The 18,961-nt window shown below is 39.0% G+C and overlaps 1 protein-coding gene across 2 annotated transcripts in view; it reads left to right on the top strand.

Annotated features, from left to right (window-relative positions):
* Positions 1 to 314: 314 nt before the first annotated feature.
* TMX4 (thioredoxin related transmembrane protein 4) overlaps positions 315 to 18,961 on the top strand; it is a 35,848-nt gene continuing 17,201 nt past the window's right edge. Inside the window, exons 1-4 of one of the 2 annotated variants that reach the window (XM_064475870.1) lie at positions 315 to 597; positions 8,645 to 8,760; positions 16,239 to 16,284; positions 17,917 to 18,045. In XM_064475870.1, the coding sequence (XP_064331940.1) occupies positions 404 to 597; positions 8,645 to 8,760; positions 16,239 to 16,284; positions 17,917 to 18,045 (485 nt within the window). In that variant the 5' untranslated portion in view covers positions 315 to 403. The remainder of the gene's footprint in view (positions 598 to 8,644; positions 8,761 to 16,238; positions 16,285 to 17,916; positions 18,046 to 18,961) is intronic. The other variant, XM_031434457.2, reaches the window with a different exon arrangement.

The raw sequence follows: 18,961 nt of genomic DNA, 5'->3' as shown, positions 1-18,961 counted from the left end.
CATTTTAAAATTACTGGCCATGTTTCTCTTACGAAAGACCCACACGCGCCAACCCGCCTTACTGGGGCCTGGGCACAAGCCGGGCGGGTTCTAATTTAAGCAACGTTGGGTGGTTTGTTTATTTTCAACGCCTTGGTCAGGAAGAGAGGGCGCCCGTTGCCACGGCAGCCGACGCCCTGGGCAACGGCGAGTCGCGGCGGGAGGGGGCGTGGCCTCGGCCAGCCCGCGCCGATAAGAGGCGGCGCCGGCCGCGCGCGCGGCGAGCTGGGCTGGTCGGAGCGGCCGCGCGGAGGCGGAGGTGGAGGCGGGGCGGCCCGGCCTCTCCGCGCGCTGCCCGGGACGGCCCCATCGGCGGGCCCGCCGCACTCTTTCCCTGAAGAGGAGCCTCGCTCCGCGCCCCGACATGGCGGGCGGGCGCCGCGGCCCGCTGCTGACGGCGCTCCTGGCCGCCTGGGTCGCGGCGGCGGCGGCGGCGGAGGCGGCGGAGGGGGAGGCCCGCCCGGAGCAGGCCGCGCTGCCTGAGGAACGGAGCCTGGTGCTGCCCATGACCGCCTCCAACTGGACGCTGGTGATGGAGGGCGAGTGGATGCTGAAATTGTGAGTGTGCCCGCCCGCCCGGCTCGCCACGCCGTGCTCGTGCGGGCCGCCCCCGCTCCGGCTCCCGCACTGCCCGCCTGGTTCGACCTCGGGCCCGGGACCCACCTTCCCCGCTACCTGCGGCGCCGGGCTGTGTCGCCCGCGCTGCGCATGCGCGCTCGGCCCTCCGCGGAGGGTCTGCGGGTGCTGCGCATCCCCCCACCGCCTGGCTGGTCCCCTGCTTGGGGAGGAAGTGTTTTAGGGATGGGGTGGGTGGGCATTTACCAAGGGGAGGAAGGGCAGCAGAGAAGATCAGCAAGGAAATCGCGTGCTTTCCATAAAAGTGGCTGCAGAGGAGAAAGGGCTCTTATTCAATGACACTTCTTTACAGATCAAATACGTAGCACTGAGTAGGCAAGGGACTTGTTGAATCATTGCAGCACGGTGAAGGGCAGACCAGTCTGGACAAAGTATCTTGGTCTTCATTTTGGAGAACCCCGAGATGCCATTGTGAAAAATAAAGCAGAAAGATGGTGCCTTTGAAGTTGTTAAAAAAAAAATTTCAGATGTTGATCATTGTTAATTTTGGAGGTAGGGCTTTCTGGGTAAATAACTGTGCTAGTGTCATAAAGAAAGGGCCAGTAATAATTAATTGTCCCTTTTGAACAACAGAAGGTAAATCTTGGTTAGTGCCTTTGCTTGAAGGGAGGTGGGAAAATGCAGTTTTGAATTAGGGAGCAAGCGGGGCATTTGTTCATTGTAGCTTAAAATGAACTTCTACTAGGAAAGAAGTAACCATTTGAAATTGGGCTTGAAGTAGACAGTGGGCAGATATCTGAATAGGCTGAAGAGACCACCAGGGAGAGCTTGTAGGGAAAATGAAGTGTGGTTAGAGAAGTGATGACCAAGACCACATCTCCCTGGCCTGTGGTTTCCAGGTGACATACATACTTGATTGTCACTGTTTGTTAATTAATTTTACCTTGAGGACAGACTCTCACAGAATTGAATTTTTCCTTTATTTGTCCAAGACTAAATTTTGATTCTTTGAACTTAGATTGCGAACAGATTATTCTGTAGAATGAAAACCTCAGTTTCACTCAGGGCCAAAAGTTGCAAGTCATTTAGTAGATTACATTGTTGAAAGAATATAACACATATTACCCCTTCAAACGAGTAATTACCTTTTGGTCACAAAGAAGAGGCTATTTTAGATCTCAAAGTAAAATGCCTTTGGTATCATAATAAATCGATGAAATTATTAAGGAGATCTGTAGACGTGAAGCACTTATTGAAATAAGCCACTTAACTACTTTGAATGGAAATGAGGAAGTCATTTTCTATTTAAAAGAAAAATTTAAAGTAAGCACGACAGGACTGTCATGTTTGTCATAATGGAAGAGTTTTAGAGAGACTGCACTTTGTCAGCTACAGAAAGTTCTTTTTCTCAGTAGGTACTTATACAGTGGAGTTTTTCCAGATGTCAATTTTCTGATTAAAACTTGAGTTTGTGTATGTCCACGATGAAGGTCATAGCAGAAAAGGCTCATTAGGTTTAATAGCCTCAACTTCTTTATAGTTCCTTTTGGAATAGCTATTTTTTTTTTTTTTAAGTAAAAACTAACACCAGAGCTCAGGTGTAAGCCAAGTTAAGGTTATAAACAGGCAGCAGCCAACAACTCTTACGTTTGGCTGTGTTGATGGTTCAAATTTTACTTCATAAATGTCCAAGCCGAGGTGTAGTAGTCAATTGCTCTAAGCTTGCCTTGTGTCCATTGTATGGAGTATGTTTGGGCTCTGATGCAAGGTGACACTTGTGACCGGAAGTTAGCTGACACTTGAGATATTTTTAGTAGAAGTTCTCTTTTCATCAAGTACACTTCACAATAGGTCGATACGAAGTGAGGCTAGAACGAAGGAGGATTTAAACCATGACTTCCAAATTCCAGAACCTAAGTGCTCGTCCTGAAGAAATATTGTGGCTCTTTATTTGTAATACTCTTCCTCCCTTTGGCAAAATCCAACACTTCAAAAAATATAATATTTATATCCTCAGTACCACTGTAGACCTGCAACAAAGTTCTAGGAATTCATTCAAACATCCAATAAATTATCAGAGCTTTTTCTGAAAAACAAAATATCTTAATACCAGCTCCCATGCTAACCACTGAGTCACATGAACTGGTCATAGTAAATGGAGATCATTAGGGATCCACAGGTGATATATTTAATTTCTCTAAGGAAGCTAATTAGGAGGCTTCCTGATAATATTAAAATTTGAACATTACTTTGAATGACAGCTCTTTATTTGTTCATTTGCTTATATGCTACCTCTCCTCTGGAATTTTTTTCTTTTCTAACCCACTTTATACAGAGCTTCTATCTTTCTATATTTGTAATTCCTGGTTAGGTTGGTGTCAATAATCTGTTTTTAAGGACCTAACAGTGTTTATCTTCTCCAAGACATGAAAAGCCCCATTGTAAAATTTAATCTGTTGTATTTCCTTTTGTCTTTCAGTCAGTCTTTTGTATTCTTGCAATTGAATTTTCTATTTAAAAAAAAAAACACTTCTCTGTTAAGGAGAAATATCAGTGAAAACTATATTTGCAGTAATTCACCATTTCTACCCTGAAACCTTCTGTAAAACCTGAAAAATTCTCCCATTGCTATTAACATTTTTGTTAATGCTGTGGTCTTACTGTACATTCAGTTTTTTTCTTCTTATTTGTTTTCATATATTGTTTGATACTTTTTAACCCCTGTTTCTGCCTCTGTAATTGGCTTGCTGTGCTTTTTCCCTCTTTGAAAAGTGTGTCCTTTCTTGGTTTAGAAAAGATTGTCTAACCTTTTAAATGCCTTCTGATGCTTTCTTTTCTGTTTCCATTGTTTCATATTGTTCTTCATTCAGTTGCTTTGTAACCCTTTGCTGTTTTAAACCCTTGCTTGGCTCCCGTTGTATCAGTTCTTGAGAAAAGACTTGTTCTTTTGAAACAGAAAAGTATATGATGTAATACAATCTATATACTGTTGTGGTGCCCCCCCCCCCAAAGAAATAAATGTATCCACAAAGCTTAATTTTGACCCACGTACTTTAAACTGATGCCCAGAGGAAAATATGTCTTTGGGTTAAATTAATTTATCTCCAAGGCATGTAAGTCTTTGTAAAGCACTACTTTTCCTGACTTTGTTTTAGGGATGACCATGTCTCAGAATTGAAATTAGTAATCTGATGATGGAGGAGAGCCTCATTGATTTCCCTAGGATCTCTTGGGTTTAGTACCATTTTTCCAATATTCTTACACTTGGAGAGGCCATCTTCAACATTATTGCCTTAACTTGCCCATGTCAAATAGCTGTCATTTCTTGCAGTCTCGTAGATTGTTGTGATTTGTTGATTGAATGTATAAGAGATATTAACTGCTTGTTATGTGTCAGGTTCAGGGTTGGGAACTTGGGAAGATGATTAGGAATGAGCTCTGTTTCTTGATTTCCAGGGGCTGGTAGTTGCTCTGCTGTGAAGGAAATAAATAGCACAGGTAGCATTTGTTTATTTAGCAAATGTTGAATGAATGCTTCCTCTCTCTGAGCGGTCATCGGTGGTTCTCACCAGGGTACTCCTGGCATTTGGGGTTGGACAGTTCTTTGATGTGTGGGGTTGGCTCACACATTGTAGAACCTTTGGCATCCCTGGTCCTTGCCCGTTAACATTCTAGTAGTCATGTGACACCAAAAAAGTTTAAAATTCCATCCTCTATACAGATTTCCAAATGCTTTTGATTGGAAACCACTGCCCTAGGTACTGTTATGGGTTTAAAAACATGCAAAAAAGGAGCTCGTAGGCTAATATCGAAGTATTTGATTTCAGATTGTTTCCACAAAGAGTAATCATCCGTAACATCTTCACTGCTGTCATCATCATCACGGTCATTTCCATCACAGTGAATAGTTACATTTCTTACATCACCAGTTCAAGATGCTCCCTTTCAGAATTTGATCATCCCAGCCATCTGGTGCAAAAATTATTATTTTCATTCTCATGAATTACAGGAGTTGAAAACTTAGAAGGTTAAAGCTTTGACCTAGGCCAGATCCTTAGTAAGTGGTGGGCAAAGCCAGAGCTAGAGTGCTGGCCTGAGCTTTGCAGCCCCCAGTGAAAGCTGGGGGGAGTGGCTGCGTTGTGGGGGAGCCTATGGGAAGGCACAGAGCCTGGCTGCCTCTTGCTTATGCTCTCAGCTGGCCAGCACCCATGTGAAGGGAGGCCTTTCCCCTGTGGGATTCAGAGTAGTTGGGTTTACCATCGCTCTGATTCCTGCAAAAGAAGAGCATTCCTGTGAGAACTTTCCTGACACTTTTTACCATTTAAACAGGTGCTCTGCCTTCCCTGCACCCCAGCCACCCAGGAAAGTTCTTTTTCACTGTGCCTTGTTTATATCTAGCATGGCCTTATCACAACTTATAAATTAACTTACATGTTTTTGTACTAGGTTTTGGTCTTACTCTTCCCCTAGTAATAAGGTTTTGAGTAGAGGAACAAAGTTTTTCTTCTTCCTGTTTATCTATAGAAATTTAATAACTATCAAATCCTAAGTGTTCAATAAATATTTTTTGACTCTGAATATATGAATAATAGGCTTTAATTCTGCCTTTAGTCTATCACTTTCTCCAGTGTATCACTGAAGGAAGCAGCTGTATATATTGTCTCAGATATTATGGATAATCTGTATTGTCTTCTATTTGTTCATTGATGTAATAAGTATTTACTGTGGCCTAGGACTTGCCAGGCTCTGTCCTAGGTCCAAGCAATGCACCCGTCATTGGCTTCATGGAGTGTTCATTCTAGTGAAGTTAGTGAATTCCATTTTCTCTTGCAGGTGTCATGGTTTTCACAGAGCTGTCAGGTTTTATTTTTTCTCTCTATTTTATGATAACCTGTCTTAGAAATGGTCTTCTAAGAGAAAATTGAACATAAGGCTTTCAACCCTTGGCTCATTAAGTTTATCCAGATTTTCTAGAAAGTAGAATAACACTTGTATTTAAGGCATCATTTGTTGACATTTTGATTTAGTTTTATCTATTAAGTCATAGAAAAATGAACCTAGTATACCTCTTTGGTCTTCATTGTTAAATCAAGGGCCCTCAACCACCTTACTTACATACAACAGAAACTAAGTATAATTTGTACGTAAATACCAACGAGGATAACAAAAGCATGCTGTTAAATTTTGTTTCCCAGAAATGGTTAAAAACATCGGACTGCTGTCTAAGTTGATGGATTTAACAATATTTGGCTATCTGGAATGTATTTCAAATTCTTTATGAAGCTTACTGATTTTATATGCCACTATCACCTTCAAAAAGTTTAAATAGAAATGATAGTATTTTACAGTTTCCATGACTATAAAGGTACTAATTCCTCTTGGAGGCTTTTAAATCAAAGAAGGATTAATTTATATGTAAAAGAGAAAGTTAGGGCTGGTCAGCTCTTGTATAGTTCTTAGGAGAAGACTGTTACTCTGAGTTAGTTTTAAATGTAAGGGAAGATTGTGTTTGGTTCTTTCTGATTAGTTTTATTCATGCATATTTCATTTATATATACGCATGGAGAGAGGGAGAGAAAGAAAAACACCTTTCCAGTCACATGATTTGCCTTTGTATTCATTTGGCCCTGGAGCTGTTTTACTTATAGTAAATTCTAAATTACTGCCTTTTAGATACAAAGAATACTGTAGTTTAAAAAGCTGCAACAACAGTGGACCAGTTCCCACTTCTGTAACTCAGAACTGTATCTCCACCACTAAAAGAGTACACTAGGTTAATGGATAACCTTGGCGCTTTCCAACACAATAAACTCTGATTGAATCTTAGAAATAATGGCATTAACAGTGCCTTACAGACTAGTGGATAGCGGCTACAAAGAACATGGAAGATCTAGAATTACCTCAGTGGCATTTGTATATTTGAGGGTCAGTTTCACACAGATCTCAATCTGTATAATAGTCTGTCTAGAGATTAGGGACTCAGATTTTTTAAATGATGAAATTTGCATGATGTAATAATTACTGATGTAGCAAATATGTCCATGAGTTATACAAAAACAGATCTAGGGAAACAAAGCAAAGAGGGTCTAGAGTTCATTAAATGGTACTTCAAGATTTTGTCTTTATTTTTGGTAATGTTTGCTTATTCCCTCTGTCTCTCCCTCTTTCTCTCCGTCTGTCTCTGGTGGGTCTTATTTCCCTTGGACATTTTAATCACACAGATACCTCCATCTGGGTTCTTGCCCTGTGTGGTCTTAGCTCTTAGGTGTCTCTGAACCTGCCCAGCTTGACAGTGAGATGATAAGGCAGATAAGCCAAGGCATCATAAAAATGCCTCTGAACCAAGCAGTATGTTACAATTGTAATTGATATTAATGATTTTTCTTAATATGTGCCTGCTTTACATGCATCATCTAATCTCCCATGACCTTCTAAGCTGCTGTTATTATCCTATTTTGCAGTTGAGAAAGCTGAGGTGTGGAACAATTTGTAGTTGGTCTTTCTGATTCCTCCGGCAGAACTCTTATCCAATATACTGAAATGCCTATTGAAATATACTTAATAACAGAATGTTCCTTTTTTTCCCTACAGTTTACCAACTGCTTGACACAGTCTCATCTGCCATTTGGATATTTAGAAAATATGTAGAAAATAACTATTTTCTCAGATGAAGAGTATAATTTTCTTTAAAGTTCGTTCATTTATGTATTCTACAAACATTTATTGAGCACTTACTGTATAACAGGGTGTACTTTGCCTTGGAAATGCAGAGATACAAGTGTTTTAAAAAATCCACATTCAAAGATGTCAGCAGATCGTTCTTGGACCATGTTCTCTTGTCCATATCTCCTGGACCTCAGGGATTGCACAGTGAGCTATAATGGGAAGATTAATGGCCTTTTAGAATAATCTTGGAATTGATTCTGCTAGTCTTTTTTAGAGATGGAATTAGAGTGGGACAGCCTTCCAGTTCTTCTCTCTGCTTCATCTTATTCTTCCTTGATCCATTATCTACAGAGCTCCAGGGTGACTTTTACAAAATGTAAATCTGATCATAATCCTGGTATCTCTTTAGGGCTAAGCGTGGAGCTTTGAATAGTCCTAATTCCTTATGCAACTTGATTTAAATGCTCAGTACTCTGAGCCTTCACATGTATTGTTCTCTCTGCTCAGGTTAGAACATTCCTAGACCCCTTTTGGCTGTTACTCCTACTTTGGATCTTGGCACAGATGCTTCTCTCTCTTTGGGCCCCTCTGAGATAACCCAGCTTCTGGGTGTCTCTGTACCATCTGCTCTGTTCTCACGTTTGCCGCCTGGATTGTAATTCCCTCTTGGACTGTGTGACCCACAAGGTGAGAGGAGGCACATCTGTGTTCGTCACAGTTGTAGCCTCCGCTTCTAGGATGGTGCTCAGTTGGTGTTTATTGAGTGGAAAAAATAAATGTAAAAAGTAGGGTTCTGATTGAAGATGCAGGGTTTTCTAAGTGTCAGGTAGAGTTGGTTTAGCTTCTTCTTTCTTTCTCAGAAATGGTTCAGAACTGCCACAAATCTTTGGAAATGACTCACATTCTTGGGGACCCATGAGCAACAGATCTCTCCTGTTCTCTGCCCATCAGATTTGTAGCTTTGATGGGTTTGAGACTGGTTTGGGCAGATGAGGGGCATCCTTGTGAGGATTGCCCTCCTTCAGTACGCTCTCAAAGCAGTGTTCACCCTCCAACCAAAAACTATCCGGAAAGTGATAAAATTTGGGTTGATTGTAACAATGACATTGAAGTAAAACATTTTATGTATTACAGTAATTTGTGAAAAACCTTCAACTTTGGCTCATTCTTTCCAAGGAAGTTGATAGGCATAATATTAAATTCTGGAGGGGAAAGGTACTTTTGTTTTTATCAGTCAAATGACTTTGGAAAAGCTTGCTTTTGTGTTTCCTTAGTAAGAATTTATTTTTTAAATTTAAATACTCTATTTTGTTTTACAGATATTTTCATGTGTTTGTATTAATTAGCTATTGTTCTTTTATAGTTATGCCCCATGGTGTCCATCTTGTCAGCAGACCGATTCAGAATGGGAGACGTTTGCAAAGAATGGTGAAATACTTCAGATCAGTGTGGGGAAGGTAGACGTCATTCAGGAACCAGGTACAGTGAATGTTGAACATTAAATTCGTAAGTTTGTTACTTTTCACTTGAATTTTTTCAAGCATGCAGAAAAGTTGAAAGACTAGAACATTGATTTTGCATAAGCTGATCACCTAGAATCAACACGTGACATTTTGGCATATTTGGGTCTGTCTGTATGTGTGTCTGTTTACACATATGTATGTGTATATGTATTTTTTATATATATATATATATATATATGTGTGTGTGTGTGTGTTTTGCTGCATCATTTGAATATAACTTACAGACATCATGATAGTTTATTAAAATCTCCCTGATTATTTCCCACATGTCTTTTTACAGTTTTTTGAACCAGGATCTAATCAAGTTTCACCAGTTGCATTTGGTTGTGTGTTTTTAGTCTCTCGCAAGCTAGAGTAGTCCTCCATTTTGGCCATGCCATCGATACTCTGAAGAGAACAGACAAGGGATTTGCCCAGGTGTTTCCTTACAGTGACATTTAACTTACTCTTGTGTATCCTGTATTTTCTGTAAACTTCAGTCTAGAGGCGTGATTTAGGTCAGACATTTATGGGCAGGTGATGCTGTGACTTTACATTGTATCTCATTAGAAGACACATACTGTCACCATTAGTGATGTTGAGTTTGAGCACTTGGCTAAGGTGATGACACTAAAGATCTCAGTTACAAAGAAAAGACTTCACTTTGTAGCTAGCAGGTAATCTGTGGGGTGATACTTTGGGGTTTTAAGATCTGTGATGATCTTACTGGAATCAAACATTTTATTAAGTGTTCCAGAATGGTGAATTTCTAATTCTGTCACTATCTGCATTTACTAGCTGTTAATGATGTAATTTTTCAAATGAGTGAGATAGAAGAGACATTAATTCTGAAAAAAAAAACCACAATAAATTTGTACTTATAGTTTAAAAATAACTTTGTATTATATGTAAATTGAGAAAAGTTGGATTTTTAAAATTTAAATCTCAAATTTGACTATTTTCAAACTTTATTAGTCAAATTTTTCCTGTCTACATTCAATTTCTACCTGTTGCATCCTTCAGAAGGGGGAATAAGAAGGTGGCTATGGAAATGGAGCTATTCCTTCTCTGTAATAAATGAATTCAAAAAACACAAAGTAATGAATTATCAATTACTTGGACAACAAAATGAATGGTGTCTGTTAAGGTCTGTGTGTTGACAAACTCATGGAGAGAGATTTCTGTCATAAGCTGTGTGTCCTCAAACCTCCACCTTTTGAAGCATTTGAATCAAAGTCACTTCTACCTATCTGCTATTTAGAGATGGAGAATTACAGTTATTAGTTCATGGTTTTGGCTGTTGTAATGAGTTTTTCCGTTTGGAAGCCAAGTCATTGCAGTTACATTGCTGTTGTAAACTTGTTTTTGTCTTTTAGTAGTTTGTGTCCAGTGAAATCAGGTGTAAGCCTTGTTAGTTAGTGGGCACCGGATGCATTTTATGATGAATTTCTTAGAAATGCAGCTGGCCTATTCACATTTCAGCCTTTTGGCATACCTGGCGTGAATTCACAGCATGATTTAAATTAAACTAATTAAACAGTTAGCTTTATGATAGACTTACAGATCTAAAGTCTAATTGAATATAATCTTTCCATCTAAAATGTTGATTTACAGCTATTTTTTCCATTGTAAGTGGATGTGCTTTTTTGATAATGAAGCAAGAGAGAAATCAATTATAACAAAATATTTTAAAAACAAATTAATCACTGACTCATAGCATTTATGTAAATATAAACTCTCTCTCTCTCTATATGGAATATTTATCAAAAGAAGAAGGAAAAAAAGTCTTTGGTCTGGTGTTCCATTGGAATAGTGAAGAAACAGTCCAAAAAACAAAATGTGATTAATTGTTTTGTGTTTTACAACAATTTTTATTTAAAAGTAGAGGCTCTAGAATTATTTTAAATGATAAAAACTTAAAAACTAACTGGCAAATAAAAATTAGAAAACAGAATTCTACCCACAGGACTGAGTGGCCTAGAGAGTATTTCACTTTAGATTATACTCTTTAATGTTTGTAATTTTTCTTTAAATTATAAACCTAATATTTTCCAATAATATTTTAATAGAGTTTAGAAATAATGTGTTTATTCAACAAGTATTTGAGTTCCTACCATGTACGAGCCCCCGTTCTGGATACCAGTGATACAGATGAATGATGCAGGTAAATAGTGATGCAGATGAATAATGATACAGTAGATAATGATACAGGTAGATAATGATAAAGGTGAATAATGATGCAGGTAAATAATGACACAGGTGAGTAATGACACAGGTGAGTAATGATACAGGTGAGTAAGGAAGAGAAGACCTGACTCCTTACTGAGCTTACATCCTAGTGAAGAAGATGAGCAGTTATGAAAGTAAAATGAGAAATAATGTCTGGTGGTGGTAAGGGCATGAAGAAGAAAGCAGGGTAAAACTATAGATAATGATGTGAGCCACTGTTTTAATAGGATGTCCAGGGGGTACTGTTTGACTATAGGTCTTACCAAATTAAGGAAATTAATTTCAACAGGCTTTAGGGGAGGAGCATTCCAGGCAGAGCAAACTGTATGTGCAGATAGTGTACTTAGTTTACTTGAGAAAAAATATGACAGCCAGTGGGGTACTCAAGACAAATGGGGCTGGAGAGATAGCTCAGGCCAGATCATGTGCGCTGTTTGTTGGCCATGGTAAGGAGTTTAGATTTTATACCAAGTATGATAGAAAGGAGGCCACTGAAAGGTTTTGAGCAGGGGAGTGACATGATTTGATTTATGTTTTGAACGTGTTTAGTTGGCTGCTATGGGAAAAATCGACTGTAGGAGGTCAGAGGTGGAAGGAAGATAAGTGAAGAGGTTAATGCGGTGGTCCAGAGTGGAGAGAATGGTGGCCTGGACTCGTAGCAGCAGCGTTAAGTGGTTGGATTTGAGAGATGGCTTTTGGCTGGAATATCCCAAAGGATTTCCTGATAGATTGGTTGTAGCACTTGGTGGAAGGAGAGGAGATGGAGGAGATTGAACGAGAAGCAAGTTTGGGACAGGGTTTAAGTCTGAGGTGAAGAAATCCAAATAGAGATGAGCTAGAGATACATTTGAGGATCACCAGTGTAGACAGTATTCAAAACCAAGGGAAGAATTGAGATTACCTACCTAGAGAGTGTGTGCAGAGAAGAGTCTGAGAACTGAGAACTGGGACACTCCAGTATTTAGAAGAAAAGAAGCTTCAGCAGAGGAACTTTCCGTGAGCCAGGAAGGTGGTGGAGATGTAGGGGTCCCGGAAGCCGAATGGAGAGAGGGTGTCATGTGGAACTGACTCGTTGGCAAACCTCCAGGGCAGCTTGTCCCTATCCTTGGAAGCTATTTAAGTATTTACTTCATTTTTACAAAGTCTCACATCCTGAGTGAGCAATGGGAAACCATTGAAATGACATTAGTTTCCCGAGTTGAGCACTTTCCTGCACATTTCTTTGTACAGATATATATTTGGATACAGATCTCCATTACTGTACCTTTCATCAGGGCTGTCTTGCACAGGAATGCTAATAAGAGATAATTTCATTTCTTTTGCCTGCAAGCAAAATTTAAAAAGAAGAAAAAGGGAAAGCGAGAATTTTTGTTTATGCCTACTCTTCAGCTATGCCTGTAACCCATTTTTTTCAGTATATCAAATAAGAGATTTTTTTCAGGTATTTTAAATAGAAAATAAGATTTCAGAATTAGAAAGACTGGGGATTGCAAGCATAATGCATTTTTACAGCTGAGATGTAGATGTCAGGGAAAGGACAGGCCTTAGATTTGATTGCTTTTCATTGCCTGTTTAATACTGCATGGACCAGCTGATGTTTCAGTGGAGCTGAGTTTGGAAAATTAAATTTAATGAGGATATACTTGAACCCTCTGTTCCATGCAGATGAGCTTAGTTGTCTAGGACGGTAAAACAGCAGCTGCTCAGAGAGCACCCAGGCTGTTTCACTAGATGAGAGGTGAACCAGAACAGACCCTTCCCGTAGCCAAGAATGAGCATCGTCCTTAAAGCCACTCATTTATTATAGAAGCCAGTTCAGTTCACTGTCCTTTAGTTAGTGTTAATGTTCTATTTTATAGTTGTAAAGCTTAGTCTTTGTATTCTAATATACTGACAACTTTTTCCAATTTCAGTGGTGATATTAGTTGTACTTTTTTTATTGTTTCCCTTCTTTTACTTTCTTTGGCGATGATAACTAACACCTAGTAAGCATTTACTTCAGTTTGTAATTGTGTTAAGCACTTATATACATTTTAGCTTCATTACAATCCTAGGAAGAACAAACTATTTATATGTTTCTCAGACAACTGAGGCTCAGAGAAGTTAAGTAACATGCCCCAAATATCACAGCTAATAGGTGGTAGAACAGAAGCTCGTAGCTGTCCCCATTTTCCTAATATTGAATTTAAATAATTTTGGTTGTGTTTTTGCAAATGAAAATTAGTTCCCTGCCATAATTTTTATTTCTCTAATTTTTAATTCTTCTTTTCCTTTTGTTATATGTGTTTAAGATAAGCTTGCTAATAAGAAATGAAATATTTTTCTGCATTTTGGATTAATCCCTTTTATGTTGCAGTTCGGTCTTCATTTTAAAATGGAAGTTACCCCTAAAATATAAAAGGTATGCAGAAATTCTGGGAGACCTTGTGGTCAAACTTTATCTCTAAGTATTTAAGAGATGCACTTACTTCCAAGCTCTCTGAAGCTTGTTGTGGGGAACCATTATGCAGACCTTGAAATGAACTGCAGCCTTGTTGTAATTCTGTAAGATCTGCACTTGTTTTTAAACTCTTAAGCCACAACCTCACATGGTGTTTCTCTGTTCCAAACTGGTCATGGTTTAACTTTTCAGATAAAATTGTCTCTTCACATTTCATAGCCTCAGTATTAGAGGTTAGAAGACATTCATGTCAAAAGCCATACCGTTTTATACCTTTAATCTAGCCATTTTGGGAACAATGTGCTGTTTTACGTTCTAGCCTGAATGAGAGACATGTAAAAAAATCTCAAAGACCATCATCTATCATTGTGTTTCTTTTTTCTTATTTTCTCCCTACTCATTCATTTTCATGGGTGCATTTATTTATAAAGTTTTAAGTTATGTTAAGAAGATAATGTACAATTTCCAAAGCACTTAAGACTAAATTAGTGTTTGTTGTATCCTCTTATTTTATTCTAACTTTGAATCAGAGATTTAAATACAGAAAATAATTGCGTTTATTTAATACTTATTATATGTCAGACATTGTTTTCTATGTACTTTAGAAATATAAAATCACTTAATACTGTAATACTGTAAGATAGAAATTGTGATGCTTATTTATAATAAGAAAACTAAAACCCAGAGAGTTTGAATTAACTGTGGCATATTAAAAACTAATAAATTTAACCCCAGGCAAGCCGGCTCATAAATCTGGACATACTGTTTTGCATATTGTATAATCTAATACATTTTATAAACTACTTTTAAGATTTATGTGTTACTTTTTTCTTTATTGCCATGGCCAGTGATGACCAAGGTCACATGAAGAATTTTAAAGAACAAGTTAAAAATTTTGCTTTCAGTGATACCTAACATTTATTAGAATCCTATCTGTTTATTCTGATAAAAATAAAATATAAATAGAAACAAAGTAGTGATGGGATGTTATTTTTTCATTCCTTTTGAAAAGGCCACATAAACAAAGTGTAATTCTCTATTACTATAACTCCTTAGAGAAAATTTCTTTGAGTGGTCATAAGACTCTCTCTAGCTAGGAGAAAAATGAGGTATGAACCTTTTTGCAAGAATTACTATAAGGTAAAAGCATATAAAATTTAGGATTACCAATGCTTGTTTCCCTGGTTAATTAGAGTTGGAAATACATGAAAAGATACCCATGTTACCCTGCTGGGCTGGAATTCTGAACAGTGTTAGAGGTCAGCATGCTTGTTACAGTTCTCAGTTGACTTCTCAGGTCACTTGTGTTTTTGTTACTGTCAGTACAAGCTTCCCCCACCACCGCCAAATGTACAATGATAAATGTATGCAGTAAATGTTTCTTTTTGTAATGGTGACTTTTATTACCTTCAGAGTACTGTGTTTTCTTTTAAGTGCCATAGGGATGTTTCAGAGTCTACTTGGTTTGATTTCAGAACAAATAAAAAATTCTTTTTGGGAAAGACTCAGCATTAATTAGTGGATTATTATCCTGAATATAGGTCTAACTTATAAAATGGGTATAAGCAAATTTCCTATGTTATTAAAAGTAAAACTTTGGTGTTTCAAATTGCAGGTGACCACAGAGGTACAAAGTTTGAGCCTCTTTATTTGAATAGATATTTGATTTAATCAGACTGTTCTTCAAAGCGAAAGTGATGAGAAACATGAAAATTATGTCTCAGTTTTCTGTGCTGGCCAGAGGGAGCCTTCAGATTTGCTTCTCTTGACCAGAGCCAGGCTCACTCACTTTTGGTACACACATAAGTATTTACTTGTAAACATTTAAAGAGCACGATGCTCATTGCTCCTAGTCTCATGCAGGTTTTTGTTGTGTGTCTCTTTTCTCGATAACCTTTATCTCTGTTTATAGTCATGTGGTTATTTGATTAAGTTTTTCTGCTAGACTGTGCACTCTGTGAGAACAAAGACTGTATGTGTTTTTGCTCATCTGTGTATCGTGAGTGGTTATCACCGTCCTTGGAACAAAGAAGATGCTTAGTGAATATTTTTTGAGTGACTGAGGATTTTCTTTATCTTTGTCTCCAGTGTACCAGTGTACCTCGGCGTAACAAGTGATATGTGTTGTTAAGTGTTCAGCAAAGGTTTGCTGAGACAAATTGAAAAAAATCTGTTTAATGTACATAAAATCCCTCGACAGGACTTGCAGATTTTATGTGTACAAATGTTATACATGATCTTATTATTTTGTGTTCTTTGTTATTCTTTTGAACCCTGTCATTGGTGTAGTAATACCTATAATTTATTGAGTCCTTTACTATGTGCTGAACACTTAAGGTAATGATCTAATGGAACCCCAGAGCAATTCAGTTCTGAGGCTTTTATGTTCCCATTTTACAGATGAGGTAGCCAAGACTCGGAAAGGTAATTTATCTAAGGTCACAAAGCTGGTAAATGGAGTATTTAGTTAGTTAGCCCAGATTGCATGACTAAAACCTGTCCTTTCAGCCACCATACAATTCTATATAATATACAAACCAGAAAACTCCAGTTTCACACATTGGAGATACGCAAGTTGTGTGTCAGTGACTAGAAAGTATTAGGTGAATAAAAATGGGTAGAAATTTCCTTAAGTAAAAAAAAACAAAACAAATAAATAGTAAATGTGATTCAGTAATTGGAAAGATTTTATATTGTGGTTATGGCGGCTTGTTCTTAGAACTTAACTGAGGTGCTTGCTTTAGTCTGAGTTTGACTGGTAACTTTTTTGTCTGTGCTTCTTGTAGGTTTGAGTGGCCGCTTCTTCGTCACCACCCTCCCAGCGTTTTTTCAGTAAGTTTAAACAATGTTCTGGTCGTGCAAAGATCAGAAATCAGTAGACATGTACCAGGGGTTCTAGGTTGTTTTCCGTAACCATCACTTGTTCAGCTTAGCATTTGGGGGGAAAAGACTGGTCTGCCCCGAGTGACAGTGTGAGAAGGGGGGGGTGCCCCTCGTGCTGCAGAGAAGGGAACCTAATTTCAGGCAAAAAATAAGTGGGGAGATCAAGGAACATTTTTCTGATGATGTGAAGAGTGGGATGATTCTTAATAGATAAGTGGGAATGGGTTAAGCAGGCAGGGTAGAGAAGGCCTTTCCAGATAGAGCATAGGTCATGGCGAAGGCCAGGAGGAGAGGAGGTGCCTTCTGAGTCTATAACTAGTTCTCTGTGGCTGGCCCGTCGGGTAAAGTGGATCATCCTGCGGGATGAGGTGAGAGGCTCAGGTAATGAGAGGATCAGGTGGGAGGCCTCCGAGGGGAAGGAGAAAAGCAGGGGTGGGTTCCAGAGATACTTAGGAGGTGGGATCGTTGGACCTTGGTGACTGATTAGCCATAAGAAAGGAAGAGGCTGTGATGAAGACCGACAGGCCATGTTTCACTAGTAAAAACTACTGAGGAACCAGTAGAACAGGTGAAGTTTGGAAGATGGAGGTCAGGATGGAGAAGACAGTGTGAAGTGTTTATGAATTTCCAAGTGGAGAAATGTAAGTGATAGTTTGATTTCAGGATCTAAACTAGAGAGACATACCTGGAATTCCTCAGCATGGAGGTAGATAACAGTTGAAATATATACAAGGAAAGAACAGATACAATGGGAAGAGAAGCATTAACTTCTCCTAACAGAACCTGGGTTGACCAGCATCGGGAAGACAGTGTGGCCCTGAGAAGGGGTGGTCAGGGTAGTAGAAGTCCAGAGAGCCCGTGTCGTAAGAGGGGAAGGAGGGAGGAAGGGGGGCTGGGTAGTGGACAGTGCCAATGACACACGAAGGAAAGATGGCAGAGAAGTGCTCCATGGATTTAGCACTTAAGAGTCTTTGGAGGCTCCCAATATGAGCAGTTCACATGGAGTCCTGGAAGCAGGACCCCTGCCCATTTGCAGGAGTGAATGAGTAATAGGAGGAAATGGCCAGGGTAGACCCTTCCTTAGGAAGCTTGACAGTGGTGAGGAAGCGAGAGGGAGGGAGGACTGAAGGGGTACGTGAGACTAAGAGGTGTTTTGTTCATTTTCAGGGGAAGTTCTTGAATGACATAAATTTGGAAATGTGGATACGATTTTTTAAAACTTGATAACAATTGCTATTTTGTTGTTGTAAGAGAAAAATCAAAATAATTTACCAATTATAAAAATAATAAAAAATAACTTGGCAGGGTAGACACTGCCAAGGACTTTGCATATAGTCACAAATGGTGCAGTGATAAAATAGGGTGTTTCATCCTCTGTTTTGGAATTTCCCATTTGTAATAGATGAGTGCTTATGCATGCTTTCTGATTTATGCCTAACTATTTCTTTTTCTTCATTTGAGGTAAGTTAAAACTCAGAGCGGAGTTCACATGTAAAACCAATAGTTATTTTGATTTTTAAAAAATCCATAACAGTTGTTATCTTAATGGATTTGTTTTCTATTTGTTTTTATGATTTGTAGTGCGAAGGATGGGATATTCCGCCGTTACCGTGGCCCAGGAGTCTACGAAGACCTGCAGAATTATATCTTAGAGAAGAAATGGCAATCAGTTGAGCCTCTGACTGGTTGGAAATCACCATCTTCTCTAACGTAACTTGTTATTTTTTAATGACAAGATGCTATTAGTAAAACAGAAGGTGACAAGTTAACAACCCATAAACCTCGAAAGTCTATGTTTTTCTTCTCATTCACTTCTGGTCACCCAGACTACATGTGCCCTGCTTGGCCCATGTTGTGTTTCTGGTTTTGTGACCCACATATGTTTCAGCTGGTGGTTGCTATACTGGGGATTAAATGTCCAGATTCGGGAGGGTCACAGGAGCCCTCTCCTCTGGCTTTTGCCCTGAGCCACGCCAGCTGTTTTCTCCTTACAGATGATCGTATTGAACGCCATTCACCGTTCTTTCTTCCTTTTAAACTATCGATAAGATACAGGAGTAACTCCTTCTTGAATTACAGTTCGTGAAGGAATTGCTCCTATATCTGTGTGGAAAATAAAGCGTGTGGTGGCTTTGGCTGCCTAGCAGGATACTGCTGAGGGTAACTGCTGGCCATGAGGGCAAACTGCAATACTTGGGGAGGCAGATAAGACCAAGCCATGGCAATTTTTCCACTGTTGGTTTTAATTTTGAATGAGTTGTCTTATTTGTAATTAATTTTGTATTAATATATATAAGTGTAAGGAATATCCTTGCTGAAATAGGATCAAAGCGTGTGGTATTTCAGGAATAAGTAATCTGGTAGCATTTATAGGAAATGCATGACTTAGTCTAAAAGCAGCTCACCTCCGGCGTTTCCTTCCACAAATGTGTGAGCATTGATTTTATGCCAGATGCTGTTCCAGGTGCTGGGCGTTCAGCAGTGAACAAGACCGACTCGATGCTTCTGCTCCCCTAGGGTGACTTAACAGTGAGACAGAGTTAAAAAAAAAAACTAGGGATATAAAGACTCACAGTGTGGATAAGGGCTGTGACAACAAACAGAACAAAAACCAAACATGTACTCA

Source organism: Camelus dromedarius, chromosome 18 (genome assembly GCF_036321535.1).
Source record: "Camelus dromedarius isolate mCamDro1 chromosome 18, mCamDro1.pat, whole genome shotgun sequence".
Taxonomy (NCBI): domain Eukaryota; kingdom Metazoa; phylum Chordata; class Mammalia; order Artiodactyla; family Camelidae; genus Camelus; species Camelus dromedarius.
The sequence above is the reverse complement of the archived record's forward strand: the minus strand, read 5'-3'. Positions and strand labels throughout refer to the sequence as shown.